This window comes from Apodemus sylvaticus, chromosome 6, assembly GCF_947179515.1.
Source record: "Apodemus sylvaticus chromosome 6, mApoSyl1.1, whole genome shotgun sequence".
NCBI classification, from domain to species: domain Eukaryota; kingdom Metazoa; phylum Chordata; class Mammalia; order Rodentia; family Muridae; genus Apodemus; species Apodemus sylvaticus.
In genome coordinates, this window is record NC_067477.1 from 31,792,457 (window position 1) to 31,807,426 (window position 14,970).

Consider the following 14,970-nt stretch of genomic DNA (forward strand, 5'->3'; position numbering starts at 1 on the left):
GGGGGGGGGGGGGGGAGAGGAGGGGGGCAGACAGACTGCGTTCTAGTGTGCTGTCTGTCCTTCTGTTAGCGCTTGCTGTTTGGCTCAGCATCTTAGGCCAACTCTTCTAGCACTGCTCACTGGAGCTTCCATCATCCTTAGGAGGAAATGATACAGAGTACCTCCTTAAAAGAGAAGGAACTGCATGCATATGTAACATACAACATCACATTTTTGGTTTAGAACACCAATTGTCTAGTAGAATTACAGTGTTCTTTCTTTTGCTTGTTTAAATATTTGCAAAAAAACCCCCCATATGTCCTCATGTGAGTTCAAAATTAATTAGTGACAAAATACCCTAAAGAAACTTCCTGAAAGACAAGAAGTTACGTGGCTTCAAAGAATTTGTGCCCTCACTCCTTGCCAGTGTTCTTGCATAATTGAGATCTGTTATCTTTGGCACCTAAGAGGTGACATTAAGAAAATGCTTGTAAAGAAATAGAAAATAATTTATTAATTGATTGGTATTTATTATATTCTGTTAGTCAACAAAGAGAAGTAGCATTTTTGGCTCAAAGGAGCTCAGGTTGGTGAGGATTCAGACCCGGGATGCACATGGTGGCAGGTGATATATTGTGAGGTCATATGCAATGTTGTGGCAATGGCCCCGTGTCCCTGGTCGCGGCCTGTGGCAGTCTTCTGTTGTCACTGTGGTGTCTGTGTGGATGAGGAACCTGCATGCTCCTGGACTTTAGCATGAGTGAAGACCTCTTGCCATTCAGGGTTTCTTCTCTTTGTCTTCTTTCCTCAGCACTGTCGCTCTACAGAGGGCTAAGATTGGATTATGAAGTTGTAGCTGATTTCCTGAGTTGCTTTGCTTTTTTATTTAATTTGTTATTATTGTGTGTCTTTCTGTGTTTATATGATGTATGTACGTGTGGTTCATGTGCATTGGTGTGTGTGTGTGTGTGTGTGCGCCTGTGTAGGCCAGTGGATAACTTTGTAGAGTCTGTTCTCTCCTTTTAATTTTACCCTAGTTCTGGGGATTTGACTCAGGTTCCCTAAACTAGTGCTTTTGCCCATAGAGCAACCTTACTGGCTTTTTTTTTTCTCCTTATTTTTTTAATATCACCAGACATGTATATGGCTATACTTTGAATTCACAGAATTTACTATGATGTAATACCTGCGTTTAATTAGGTTTGAACAAAATAGTTCCAATGTGACAAGCTCTAGAAAGGATTCCCAAAAAGTAATTTATGTTTGCTTTGCTAAATTTGTTTTCATATTTCTAATAAACCTGGTAGTGGATGCCTTCTCTTCTCTTCATGGTGGCATTTCGTAGTGTGCCTCAGCTTCTTGCCACCAGTGTCATAGGTAATACGAGTCCTTTTTAGAGAGTCAGGTAGATAGACAGGTCCAATTTTGGTTCAAGAGTGTTTTATCATTTGCCGTATACTGTCTGGTTTTGCAGCTAGAGTCAGCCGTTTCCCTGAGTAACAGAATATTCTTCATCACAGCATCTTGGCTGATATGTGTAGTTCTAGCTTAATAACCCATACTCCCAATAAATTTTAATTAAATCTCACTGGCTTCAGTTTCACTCTTTAGTAGTGTATGGTTCCCTGTGTTTTCCACTTATTATCTCTCCTCCACCAACGTCGTAAAGATGGTCTGAGGATGGAAAAATGTCATACTTGCTTATTGAAGTTAATTTTCAGTGATTACTTTTGAAAATTAATCATTTACCTAGGCTATGAGCATACATTATTTAAAATTCCTTTTTTCTTAAGGTGTGCAAATTGTTCTTAATTTCATGCTAAAAACATATTGCAAACAAAATGGCAGTTTGGGAAGGATACTGAGGGTATCTCAGAAACTTTTGTGAATGGATGGCATTCTGTGATACCGGGGTGAACCCAGGGCCTTGCATATGGTAGATACATTATCTACCCCCGAGCTATAGCCTCCATTATATTTCCCCTCCCTCCATCCCTCTGTCCCTCTGTCCTTCCCTCCCTTTCTCTGTCCCTCAATCCCTCTTCCCCTAATTTCTTTCTTTGAGGCAAGGTCTTGTTGTGCATCTCTGATTGTGCTGGAACTCACTAAGTAGAGCAGGCTCCCTGGAACTCACTGTGTAGAGCAGGCTAGCCTGGAACTGCCAGAGACCTTCCTGCCTCCGGCCCTGGAGTGCTGGGCTTAAAGGCCTGTGCTACCACACTCAGTTTATAGATATATTTCCTTAAAAATATTTCTCATTTTTTCATATTTTGAGACAAAATATCTCTAATTTTCTCCCCTTGGCCTTGGATTGCCATGTAGGCAAGACAGGAGTTTGACTTTCAAGTCTTGCCTCAGTCTTCAAGTCTTTGAGGTCACAGGTCTGTGTCCCTGTGCCTGTGGATGTTGGGATACCCTGCTAGTAATATTAAGGTCGGTATTTATGGTGATCGGACAGCTCCCTGAGCCCTGCACACAATGGAGCAGTCCCTTTCCAGCGGGGCTTCCTCTTCTCCACCTGATCTTCTCTGGGGAAGCCTGAGCCCACATCCTCTACTTAAGAAATGTCACATAGTCCTCGGCGAAATTACAGGTTCAACTTCCTTTCTCTCGAGGAGAGCCTGCCAGCCAAGCCCCTGGATCACCTCTCCATTCAAATCAGGTACTCCCATCCCTTAAGCCTCGGCTAGCTTGCATTCCCCTGAAAACACCTAGGAACTTTCTAAAATGCTGGATTTTTCTAAAACACTGTATTTTTTACCTCTGTTCTTTAAAAATATGGTAATATTTTTTTTGTAGGAGGACAGGATGTTGCTCTTTCTGAATTTACCAGAATATCTTGGAATGGCAGAATAATGGCCAAATAGTGTTGCCTAACTTTATAAACCCACATAGTTTTAAATCTGACAGAATGATTGAACTAACTTGTAATTCGTTTCTTGTCCCACCCTTTCTCAGAATTTACCCTGCCCCTCCAAGGTATGAAACATCTAATATAAAATTTGGGGGAAGAACTAAGTCATTGTGTGCTACAAAGCAGTGTTCACACATTCCAACTTTGAAAAATGGGGCAGAACAGAAGTGATGGATTTTCCTGAGAGATCTATGGGGACTTTGGATCTTGTTTACCCTCCCTAACACACAGAAGAATGCTTTATATAGAGTGTTTTTTCTTATATTAGCCATTTTTTCTTTCTCATTTCTACAAAAAACCTGAAGCTAGATAATATGTAAGGAAAAGATATTTTTGGAGAGTTCATGATTAGAAAGTCTGGTGAGGGTCTGCGGATTCATCAAATTATGGTGGGAGCGTGTGCAAGTTATATCTCAGATGAATCAGGAAGACAGAAAACCCTCATGGGTCAGGCTTTAACTTCTTCAGCCCTGTAGGGAAAGCAAGACAGTGTCTGAGAACAATGTATATTTTGATTGAGGATAGCATCCCCAGTGATCTTCATCTCCTATGAGCTACTCATAGACCACACCTCCGACATGGGAACTCTTGGGAGCTATAAGCCCAGTCCAACCACAGTACTGCTGTTACATGGAATGGGTAAACTTACATCTTAGGTTGATGGTCATGGGACTCATATAGAGAATGCATAAGTGTTGTGAGATATCTGAAATCTTCTCAAATAAAAAGATAGTGGGAAAGAAAGGGAATTTTATCTGGATGGTTGAATATTACTTCAAAAAGCAAAATGCATTTCCTGCTCATTAGACAACATTCTTTCTACTGCATTCTGTAGGGATATTGGTACTGGTTAGACTGATGTGAGAATCCTCATACATATAGTAGTTATGGTTCTTGTTGCACATAGATACAGTTAATTGAATTGCATTTTCTTCTGTACATTAGTTTCTTATGAGCTTAATGTTATCTTACTGGTGAGAGATGACTCTACTCAGAGTCTTCAGAAGAAGCAACATTCTGGCCCCAGGTTCATAAAGCTGAGGGCCAGTCCCAGGTAATGGATTAAGTTGAAATCATGGCTTCTCAGCTACCAGCCCTATTTTGAGGCAGACTACCTCCAGGCAGAGTTGTACAAATCCATGTGTTCAGGGTAGACATAAGTAGAAGAGTTGGAGAAACTGAGTCAGAGTAGGAGATAGTGGAAAAGAAGGCAAGGTCATGAGCATGCCATGGAAAGTAAGTTGTCCAAGGCGCTGTGCTTGTTGGCTGAGGAGCTTTAATTTATTTTCTAATGTGAACCAAACTTAAGTATTTTCATGACATTCTTTTTTTTCTTTCATTCTTCTCTCATACATTGTATCTCCACTGCAGTTTCCTCTTCTCTTCCCTTCCCTGTTCCTCCCCCACCACCCCACAGTTCCACTTCTCCTGTCTACCCCTCACAGTTTCTCCTATAGACCCACTCCTCCCTCTTCTACTCCTAGTTCCTCCCCCCACTGCCCCACAGATGCACTCCTCCTCTATTTCTCTTAAAAAAAAGCGAGCCTCCTAGGGTACACACTGAACATGGGTATAGTACGACCTTCATATCAAAATAACCTGGTAGGGGAATAGGGGTCCCTAGTGTAGGCAAAAGAGTCAGAGATACTACCCATTTCCACTGTGTTGTTCTGGTGTCCTTGACCCCTCTGGTTCATATAGTCCTTTTCCCCCTGTATTTTGCAGAGTTCCCCTGGCTCTGCCTAGTGTTTGGCTGTGGGTCTCTGCATCTGCTCCCCTCAGTTGCTGGATGATGGCCCTCTGAGGACACGTGGCTAGGCACTGATCTGAGTATAGCAGAATATCATGAGGAGTCATTTCATTGACCTTACTTATTTTGGCCAGTTGTGTTCCATCCTGGGTCTCTGGGCTGTCCTGCCTCTAGTTCCTGGCCATGCAGGTAGTGGCAGGTGTGGGTTCCCTCTCATGGTGTGGGTCTCATGGTATGGGCCTCATAGTGTGGGTCTCATGGTGAGGGCCTCATATTGGACTAGTGGTTGGACACTCCCATAAGTTCTGAGCCACCTTTCTCCCATCACATCTTAGAAGTAGGAGAGATCATAGGTCAAAGGTTCTGTGACAGGGTTGCTGTCTCAGTCCCACTGCTAAAAAAAAAGTGTCAGTGAAACTGCTTAGGAGCACAAAGGAGGTTAATGAATGGGAGGGGCAAAGAAAGAGGAGGGAATGGGGTATGCGTTATAGACTTTGTGAGCAGTGCCCTTATGGAATAGAGCACTACTTACAGTAAACATGTGGTGAGGTTTGTGAAAAATCAAAAGTCATTATTCTTCCTTTCTTGAAATAAAGATTCATTCCCTCTGAATCAGTAAGCAAGGCGCAGATGAACCCACAGAGACAGAAGCAGCAGCAAGCACAGGGCCTATATTGTCCTACACCACGTCCTCTGTGTATTTATTACAGCTCTTAGCTTGGCATTTTTATGGGAGCCTTGAGTGAATGACCAAGTGGGTCTCTGACTCTTAGGCCTGCTCCTGGAACTCTTTTCTTCCTGTTGGGCTGCTATGTCCTACTTCAATATGACAGCTTTCGCTTTATCTTATTATACTTTATTTCGTCATGTTTAGTTGAAGAAGCCTGTTCTTTTCTAATGAGAGACAGAGAGTGGACCTAGAGGGGTGGGAGGTGGGAGGTGGGCAAGAACTGGGAGGAGTTGAGGGGGGGAAACTATAATCAGGATATATTGCATGAGAAAAGAATCTGTGTTTAATAAAAGGCAAAATTTACTTTTTTTTTTTTAATGTATGAGTGTTCATGTCGAAAAGTCTGTTTGTGCACCATGTGTGTGCCTGATGCCCATGGACGCCCGAAGAGGGCATCAGATTCCTTGGAAGTAGAGTTACAGATACTTGTCAGCTGCCATGTAGATGCTGGGAATTGAACTGAGATCCACTGGAAAAGCAACCAGTGTTCTTTTTTTTTTTTAATTTTTTTATTCGATATAATTTATTTACATTTCATATGATTTCCCCTTTTCTAGCCCCCCACTCCCCGAAAGTCCCGTAAGCCCCCTTCTCTTCCCCTGCCCTCCCACCCACCCCTTCCCACTTCCCCGTTCTGGTTTTGCAGAATACTGTTTCACTGAGTCTTTCCAGAACCAGGGGCCACTCCTCCTTTCTTCTTGTACCTCATTTGATGGGTGGATTATGTTTTGGGTATTCCAGTTTTCTAGGTTAATATTCACTTATTAGTGAGTGCATACCATGATTCACCTTTTGAGTCTGGGTTACCTCACTTAGTATGATGTTCTCTAGCTCCATCCATTTGCCTAAGAATTTCATGAATTCATTGTTTCTAATGGCTGAATAGTACTCCATTGTGTAGATATACCACATTTTTTGCATCCACTCTTCTGTTGAGGGATACCTGGGTTCTTTCCAGCATCTGCAACCAGTGTTCTTAACCGCTGACCCATCTCTGCAGCTCTTATTAGAATTGGGTTTCTTATCTTATTTCTTTGAAATTCAAAATGGGTTAGATGCCCGTGCACTACTCCTGGATTAGTTATGTCTTCCTGGGTAGTAAAAAGGTTCTAGGCTAGTGTTTAATGACTGAACACACATTAACTAAGACTGTGAGTATGGTCTGCTATTTATACAGTTGTGGCAATTTCACTGCTATATATGCCCCGTGTTATATAGTTTGACTTTCTCTAGTGCATACATTAAAAATGCACAAGATCAGAAGCAAGTCATAGAGCTTTTGGTGGCTTTAGACTGTATTGACTTTATCCATTAAATATTCCATAACCCAAGGTGAAGCATCCTGAGTGTCGTTATCAGTTGTTCTAAAGTTGTGGACTTGGGGGCATTAGAGATTTTGCATTTTCACATGAAGGATGCTTAGTTTTAATGAAATTATTTCATCATAACTCTTGAGAATTGTATAATAAATAGTAATGATTGCAAGTTGTTCTGCTTAGAGGAGACCCCAAAGTACTTGTAATTTCTTCAAGGACTCCTGAAAAGCTCTTTTCATTAAGCTTATTTGTTTACTTTGAATGTGTGTTTCCATCTTGGTTTTTATTCAGTTTTCATGTCTAAATTCATGTGTGTGGTATGAGAGCATTCAGAGGTTGGAACTTTGGAAGAATACATTGTGAGGGAATTTAGGTGATAACATGTCTCTCAAATGGAGAATTCTACTCCATTTGATGCTACCAAGCATCATATTTGGTAGTTTATATTTCTGGCATTGTACTGATGTTTAGGGTTTACATAAGATTAATTCCTGATTTTATGTTTTCTTCTGATCCACTGATGGCACTGTTATTAAATGACAAAGGAAATTCCAACATATTTTTTCATAGAATTTATGTAGTAATTTTTCTAGTTGTTCATACATGAAATTTTATGGGATATCTAATTTGCTAAGTGAAGGGACAGCCAGTCATATATGTTTTCTAATCCAGTTCTTAGATTTGATCGCATAGATACCTGTGTTTTGGCTCCACTTACTAAGGTTCTGTTTTTCTTCTCACCCCACAGGAGAGACATATAAGTAACGAAGAGGAGCACTTGAAGAGGATGGAGGAGTCCAGGCTGCAGCTCAAGGAACAGCTTCTCTGTTTGGAGACAGAACAGGAATCCATTCTTAGTGTAATAGGAAAAGAAATTGATGAAGCTTGTAAAACTTTCTCCAGAGACTCCATGGAGAAATTGAAAGTAATTATGAGTTCTTATGTTACGTGCCTTAAATCTTCAGTTAGTTTTCTAATATGTAATTAGAATGGGATTGTAACATGATTACATGGTAGTCAGATTCTTATTTCAGAATTTTTTATGAAACAAATAACCTCTTGAGTTAGAAACCGTATAACTATAACATGGTGAAAATGTGAATTGTTTCATCGAGTTACCTGTGTTTCACTCAGTGAAAGGCAGCCCTTCAACAAAGAGGTAGTGTATTGATTGAGGAAAACATCTTCTGTGTCAGGAAGCTTGGAATCCGAAGTTTCCACCTTGCTAGTCTGTTAGAAATGTTGTTACCATCTATTGAATTCTTCTTGAGAAGTTTAATGATAAGTATGGTGTATGCAGTGTCTTCCTTATCCCTAAAAGCCAATCCATCCTTTACTACCCATCAAATATAGTGTGGAAAAGACAGCCAGATCTGGAGGGGTTTGGTACTTGCTCCTAGATATCAGTGTGACTAAATCTCAAGTGAGACTTGAAATGTTGTGGACTGACTGGAGCCCAGTCAGATGAACGCTGCCCCGTTGAGTTCTCTCTGTTGCAACAATTCTAGTCAGTATATTCGTCTCCATATTTAGAAGGATCGATCTTTCTCAATTAATGACTGTCATGAAATGACTGATAAAAAGACTGTCACATGGGTGTTTGAATTCCTTGAAGATAGAGTCTGGCCCTGCTGTATTCTTGACATACCCCTGACATATTAGGCTGAAGTGTTCCTTTCAGCCATGACATGGCCACACCCAGACAAGGGATTGTGCTTTCCTGGTTTTAGGAGCCTGGTTATTCTTTCTTCCTCCACTTGATTCTACCCTCCTTCCGTCCCCCCCTTTCTGATTTTTTCCTGTCTTTCTCAGTCTCTAAGGATGTTTAAAAGAAAATGAAACAATAATTCTACTGTTTCAATTAAAGCTTCCGAGGCTTCAACCTTAATACAAATATTTCAACTGGTAGAATGAACAGAATAGGTAGATATTTTGCAATTTGTAATTCCCTGTACCTTCTTTAGTGGCAGTGCTCAAGTGTCGTGCAAAGGCTGTGGGGTTAGGATGAGAACGGTTGGCTTAAGTGGAAAGCAGACTCATGGGGATGCTACAGGGTCTGCTGTGTGCTGGCTTACCTTTTTCCTACATAATGTTATTTGCTTAAATTTAAGGCTTCTCTGAGTATGTAACTTGTAAACCCCAATTTTATGTAGACGATCTTATATTAGTATTGTAGCATTTACTCAATGCATAAATATTTAATTTCAGTCATATGTTAAACCAAAAGCTGAGAATCATGTAATAAGAAGCATAATAAGCCTTGTTACGTGAAACCGGGAAGCCATCGGTTCTTCATGGACAGGAGCATTCTGAAATACTGTGTGTCTTTATAGGGAACAAATTGTTCTTTCAACGGCTCTGAAAGTAGTTCTGTGTTTTATTGTGTTTGGTGCATGCATGTTCTCTTTTTGTCTTCCTTCACAGCACAGGTCCATTACAAGGTTCTTGTCACAGTTCCTTGAGGTTTACCATTGATGACAACTTGAGTGTGCTTTCTGTGCCCTGAAGTGTAGAAACACTTGTGTATTTGATTTATACTTCACTGTTCCGTAGTAGTTTGTTCCCATGGCACAGATAGCCTATAGCTCTGCCATTTGTAACTGGCTACAAATGTTCTTTTAAACATGAAGTCATTTGTAAATCTGTAGAGCAAATCACAAAACACAAACATTGCTTGTATTTCTTATATCAGAATATTTATTGTTACTCAAGGTGAAGGTTTAATTAGGGCAGTAAGGATTTAATGGAGTAGGTTATGAAATGGAAAGTATAGTTCTTGTCAAATGGATGCTCACAGATATTTAGCTGCACAGTACCTTGTTGAAAGAGGAGGAAGAAATAAAGAATTGGGCAATTAAGGAAAGCCTGGTTGACAAGGTAGAGTACCTAAACATTGAGTTAGAATTGGGTATGGTGGTGCGGGCCTTTAACTAAAGCATGGGAGCAGAGGCAGAAGGAAGGCCCAGCTCCTCTTTATAGGTCTACACAGTTCCAGAGGAGTAAGGGCTACATATCAAGGCTCTGTTTACACACGGGATAAAATGAAACTAAACAAGCAAAACTATTGAGAATGGGGTTAGACTTAAAACAGTGAGAGAGACAGGGTGGGTATAAGACACTTCTGTGTATAAAATGTGGGGTATGCTAAATATGTACTAACTGTGAGTGTAAGTGAATTAATTATTGCTATTCTGATAGATGTGCAGACATTTCAGGAGATATGGAAGCAGTTGAGAAAATGCAGAGACATCTCTTTAGAGAAGAAAGGATATTTTCATATAAAACACGTGGAGACATCCTGCAAAAGTATCCCATGTAGCGTAGAATTTGAAGAACTAGGAATAATACAATTTGTGTTTATAATTAAAAAGACACCAGAAGCTTTTGAGTGTAGTTTAGCTCAGTGATAAGGCAAAAACAGGTGTTCTGAGATTTTATGAATGAGTTGGTATAAAGGAAGTTAGGGCAGTTAATATAGGCAACAGTTTAATAGAGATTTTTTTTTGAGTATTTTGAATATAAAGCAATATTTGTATGTATTCATTTTGATGAGTTCTGCACAGTCTTTGGTAAAACAAAGGGGACCCCAAATTATAAAAATGGACAAGCAAGACAGAATTCAGTTTCTCTGTAGGCACATCTAAACCTTTGTGGACCACATTACGTGGACCAGCACGGAGAGGCAGTTGAAGGCGAAGCAAACAGGCTTTAATAAGGTTGCGTGCCAGGTGAAATCTCATGGACTCAACTCCAGAGAGCAGTGATGGTGCCACTAGACAGCTGGGTCATCTGTGCTTCTGTGTGTGAGCTGGCTGCTTCTTGTCAGCAAGAAGATAAAGCATAACAGGCACCTGTACAGTGCTGTGAAATTGATTGTGTGCTTGATACGGTTTTCCTTTCATCAAATCCTTACATTTAAGAAGTTGTTATTTGGATGTTGTGGTCAGTAATTTTGGTAATGTATGTTCATGCCAGAGAAAAATCTAGTTCTCACATTCTTTTCTCTTTTTGTAGGTATTTACCTCTGGTCCTCAAATACATTATGATCCACATCGATGGTTAGCTGAAAGCAAGGTACTTCATCATGGAATCCTAATGTTTATGACATTAAAGAAATCATATTTGGTTTAGCCCTGTATATCTCCTATATGTCTGTCTGTCTGCCTGCCTGCCTGCCTGCCTGCCTTCCTGTCTGTTCATTCACTTACCTGCCTACCCACCCAACTGCTACACACCCACCTGCCCACCCACCCAGCCAGTCAGCCATCCACTCGCCCATCTTCTATCTATCTGTCTGTCTGTCTGACTGTCTGTCTGTCTTTATGTATATATGTTTGTGTGTGTGTTGTTTGCTTTGTGTTTCTTTTGAATCTGGGCCTCACTGCTTAGCCCTGCTGGCATGGAATTAACTGTGCAGAGTAGCAGGCTGTTCTTGAACCCACAGAGATCTACCTACATTTGACTCCTGAGCACATCACCATGCCTAGCTTAACCCAATGTTTTGTTGTAGAACTGAGAGTATAAAGGTGTAACATTTGGTTACCAGGGCAGAGTTACTTGGTCCATGTTAAGAGGCATCTAAATTTCTCTTTTTTACATTTAGTATAGGTGAAGAATTAGAAAATAAAGGAGGATAAAAATTTTGGATTGTGAACCAGATTGTAACAGAGACAAATTCTTTTGACTTTTATTTAGTTGTGTCTCTGGAAGTGTCTAAAGGCTAGAATAGCTACGACTCATGTTTATTTTATACATACTTATTAAATCCATCTTGATTCTTCTGTAAGCTTACAGCCTGCTGACTCTGCTTGTCTCAAGAAAATCCCTTCACTCCCTGGGTCGCTGTTTACAAGACTAGAAGGATCTATTTTGTGCTCTAAAGATAACTTCTCCGTGCCATGATTCATCTACATAGTTTTATATTATCAAAAGTTCAATTTTACATTTTCTCTTTTAATTTGAAATTCTACACTATGATACACCCTTTTCTTGTCTGAAAGTTTCATATGTGACACGATCTATCTATCTATCTATCTATCTATCTATCTATCTATCTATCTATCACTCAGTCCTCTGTTGCTCTTCTGTTTTTTCCATGACTTTTCACTCTGGGCTATGTGCCAACTGCTTTTATATATTAGGTCAATTTGCAAACTCATTGATTAAAATATAGGAAGTGTTTTTAGTCCTATGCACTTTCAGTTCTTTGTAGAATAATTTTCTTTAAGATACACATATCTTGATCTTTTTATTGCATTTAAGTTCCATAATGAAACAACCTGTAGTTTCAACAGGCCTAATTATACTTCCAACTTACTAGTTTATTGTATGAAGAGACTTTTAAATCTGTTTGTTGGTTGGTTGATTGATCGAATGATTGATTACTGTGCTTGATGCAGTGTATGTGCCAGTGGGCTAGACTCCCCTTCCTGTTATGCTTGTTTGCAAACATGAGAGAAGTGAAGTCTCTCAGGAGGAAAGGAGCTTACTCCCTTCCATGTAGAGTGCATGCGCGTATTTCCTCCTGTCTGACGCTGTGTCAGTGCCCTGCCACTGTATGTGCTGTCATCCAGAGTCTCTGTTTATTGAGCCAACTATTTGTTTATTGTATAATCTTTGTGCCAGTCACCATGGCTCTCATGTAGTCTCTGGGCTAATACTGACGTGTGGATGGATTCCAAAACATTCTTTGAAGTGCATTCTGTTGTTATAGCTATTTGAAGACATTGAAGTGACTGATGTGCTGGTAAGATGGCCGGATATAATGTCACAACCATGTCATAATAAGCTTCTGCAAGGGCTCAACACTTAGTCTTATAAGAATTGTGTGAAGGCTGTAGAGATAGATTAGCACCAGAGCACTACGTGCTTGTCTAGAGGACCTGAATTTGGCTCTTAACACTGACATGGAGGTTCACATCCATCTGTAACTCCAGTTACAGGTGTTCTAAAGCCCCTTTCTGGCTTCTCGGGGCACCAGGAACACAAGTGGTGCACACACATACACATAGGGAAAATACTCATACACATAATGCAAAATGCCCATGCACATACAATCCATAAGCATACGGAGTTAATTGACTAATTATGGATAACGCCATGGCAAGAACATGAGAGCGTTGAGCAGTCAGAGCTGAGGGTGAGGAGATGCTGTGGGAAGCAGCGCCACGACAGTGAGTTCCTCCGAAGGCCAGCTGTGCATTTTAGGGAGGAGAGTCAGAAAAGAGAACTGTGACTGCACACAGAATTTACCTTCCTGTACAAAATTCTCCCTCTTCTTCAAAAACATCAATCTTGTGTATTTCAACCATTTTTTGGGGGAAGAAATAGATGCAAATTTATATTTTCGCCTCTTGCATAGCAAATGTAGAATGCATATGTTTTGGTATCTCAGAATTCCTTGGCTGGGGACTTCTGTTGTGCATTAATTTAACATTTCTCTTTTCCTTTTTCCTAACTCTGCAGTTCTGACAACAAGAGCAATGTACTTAGAATTTTCTTTCAAGTTAAAATCTTTATCATTTCCTAACAGAAAGCTTTCAGTGCTGTGGTTCAGTTAAATTATGAGAAGCAGAGATGACTCTTCATCATAGCTCTTTAATTTGGGAGCTAGTGAGCAGTTTTCCCTTATCATTTAATGGGATTGAACTTCTGATCAGACCAGGTTTAATACTGCATGAGACAACTGTTCCCTCTATAGTGTAAAAGGGAGTGATAAAAAATACCATGCTGACCAACTGACTAGGGAGCAATTGAATCTATTTCCTAGAAAGATGGCTGGGGTTATTGATGGGCTACAATCCTGTAATGTCTGTGAACTATGACTAGACAGCTCTATAAGTATTGGAGATAAGATCTGAAATCAGGGGACCAAAACTGTATGGAAAGCAGAATTGCTATTCAGCCAGCCCATGCTGACATCTTGCAGTATTGGAAGGACCGCAGAGGGCAGCTGGTAATTGTTTTCATAAATCTACTAAGTGGCTTTCTTTTGTTAGTGTTAACTGTAGAAGAACTAGCAGGTTGGGTGGTTTTTTTTTTTTTTTTATCACTGTTGCTTTGTGGGCAGTGCTGGCATGACATAAACATGAAGTCCAACTGAGTCAATTGAGATTTGCAGATAAAATAACCAATGGGGCATCAGGATAAGGCTTTGTAGGAAGGGAATTGAGCTAGCTGTTAATGAGTGCCAGGTAAGTGGTTCCTGTCGATTAGAGGGGAGATTCTGTTGTAAATTCTAGCAGGCCTTGTAGAGGCTGTGGTTTCCTTTGCTTAACAGAGAATAATATTATGTTCTAGTATTGGGTACCTTCCCTGTGTTGGTCTGTTTTGGGATCGTTCTCAGAGTGGCCTTTCTTGTGTTAATAGTATTACCGATGCTAGGCACTGGGCAGTCCCCACGCTTACTGTGTACAGTTCAAGTGTCAGGAAAGCTTACAGCATAACTGCTCCCGTTGCACATCAGAGAATTGGGTGGTTATGGTATTGAGTTTTCCCTGAGAACAGAAGCTCATGAGTTCCTGAGACGGGCTTGGTACACTTTGCTGAACTCTGGATTCTGTGTTAGTTTTGTGGTACACATTCAAACAAAACTTCACATTTTTGGGTATTGCTTCTTTTTGTGAAAAGTGTTTGATCGTGTCTGTTCTTGTTTAGGATATGAATAATCATCGGATATTCTATCCTCTCAAAAAATGAAAATATCATACTGTTTCTTTGTTGGAAATATGCTTTGGGATATTTGTACATATGGGAAATATACAGTTTAGTGGAAAATAATTTGTTTCTTAAAATATACTCTTATTTTGGAGATCTTTTTCCTTTCTAATCATATTGAGAAGTAAGATTTGAAGAAATTTTTGATTAAAAATTATAATCCTACTGTGAGTCTGGTAGTACTGGCCTATAATCCTAGTTATTTAGGAGGCTGAGGCAGGAGGATCAGAGCGCAATTCAAGGGTGGACTTAGTGAGACCCTCTTTCAAAGGAAAAGGAAAAGATAGCTGGGGGTGGCTTAGTGGTCGAGCACTGGCCAAGCATGTGTGAGGCCCTGGGTCTGATCTGACCCTTAGTACCACGTAAACGTGATAAATACTATTGACTTGACTTGTATTTGAATTGTATGGTTTGCTTCAGTTTATTTTGGAGACTTAGCATATTCTAAAAAAAAAAAAAAGTCATTCTCTCCACTCCCCCCCCCCCCACAACCTGGTTCTTATGCAAGCATTTTTTCTCCTCAAAATTATTTTTAGAGTTTTGATGAGGGAAGCACAGTAGTTAA

The 14,970-nt window shown here is 40.2% G+C and overlaps 1 protein-coding gene across 1 annotated transcript in view; it reads left to right on the top strand.

Annotated features, from left to right (window-relative positions):
• Nucleotides 1-14,970, top strand: part of Cep128 (centrosomal protein 128) — a 376,076-nt gene that overhangs the window by 136,259 nt on the left and 224,847 nt on the right. Inside the window, exons 18-19 of the mRNA XM_052186712.1 lie at nucleotides 7,438-7,614; nucleotides 10,704-10,763. Of these exons, the coding sequence (XP_052042672.1) occupies nucleotides 7,438-7,614; nucleotides 10,704-10,763 (237 nt within the window). The remainder of the gene's footprint in view (nucleotides 1-7,437; nucleotides 7,615-10,703; nucleotides 10,764-14,970) is intronic.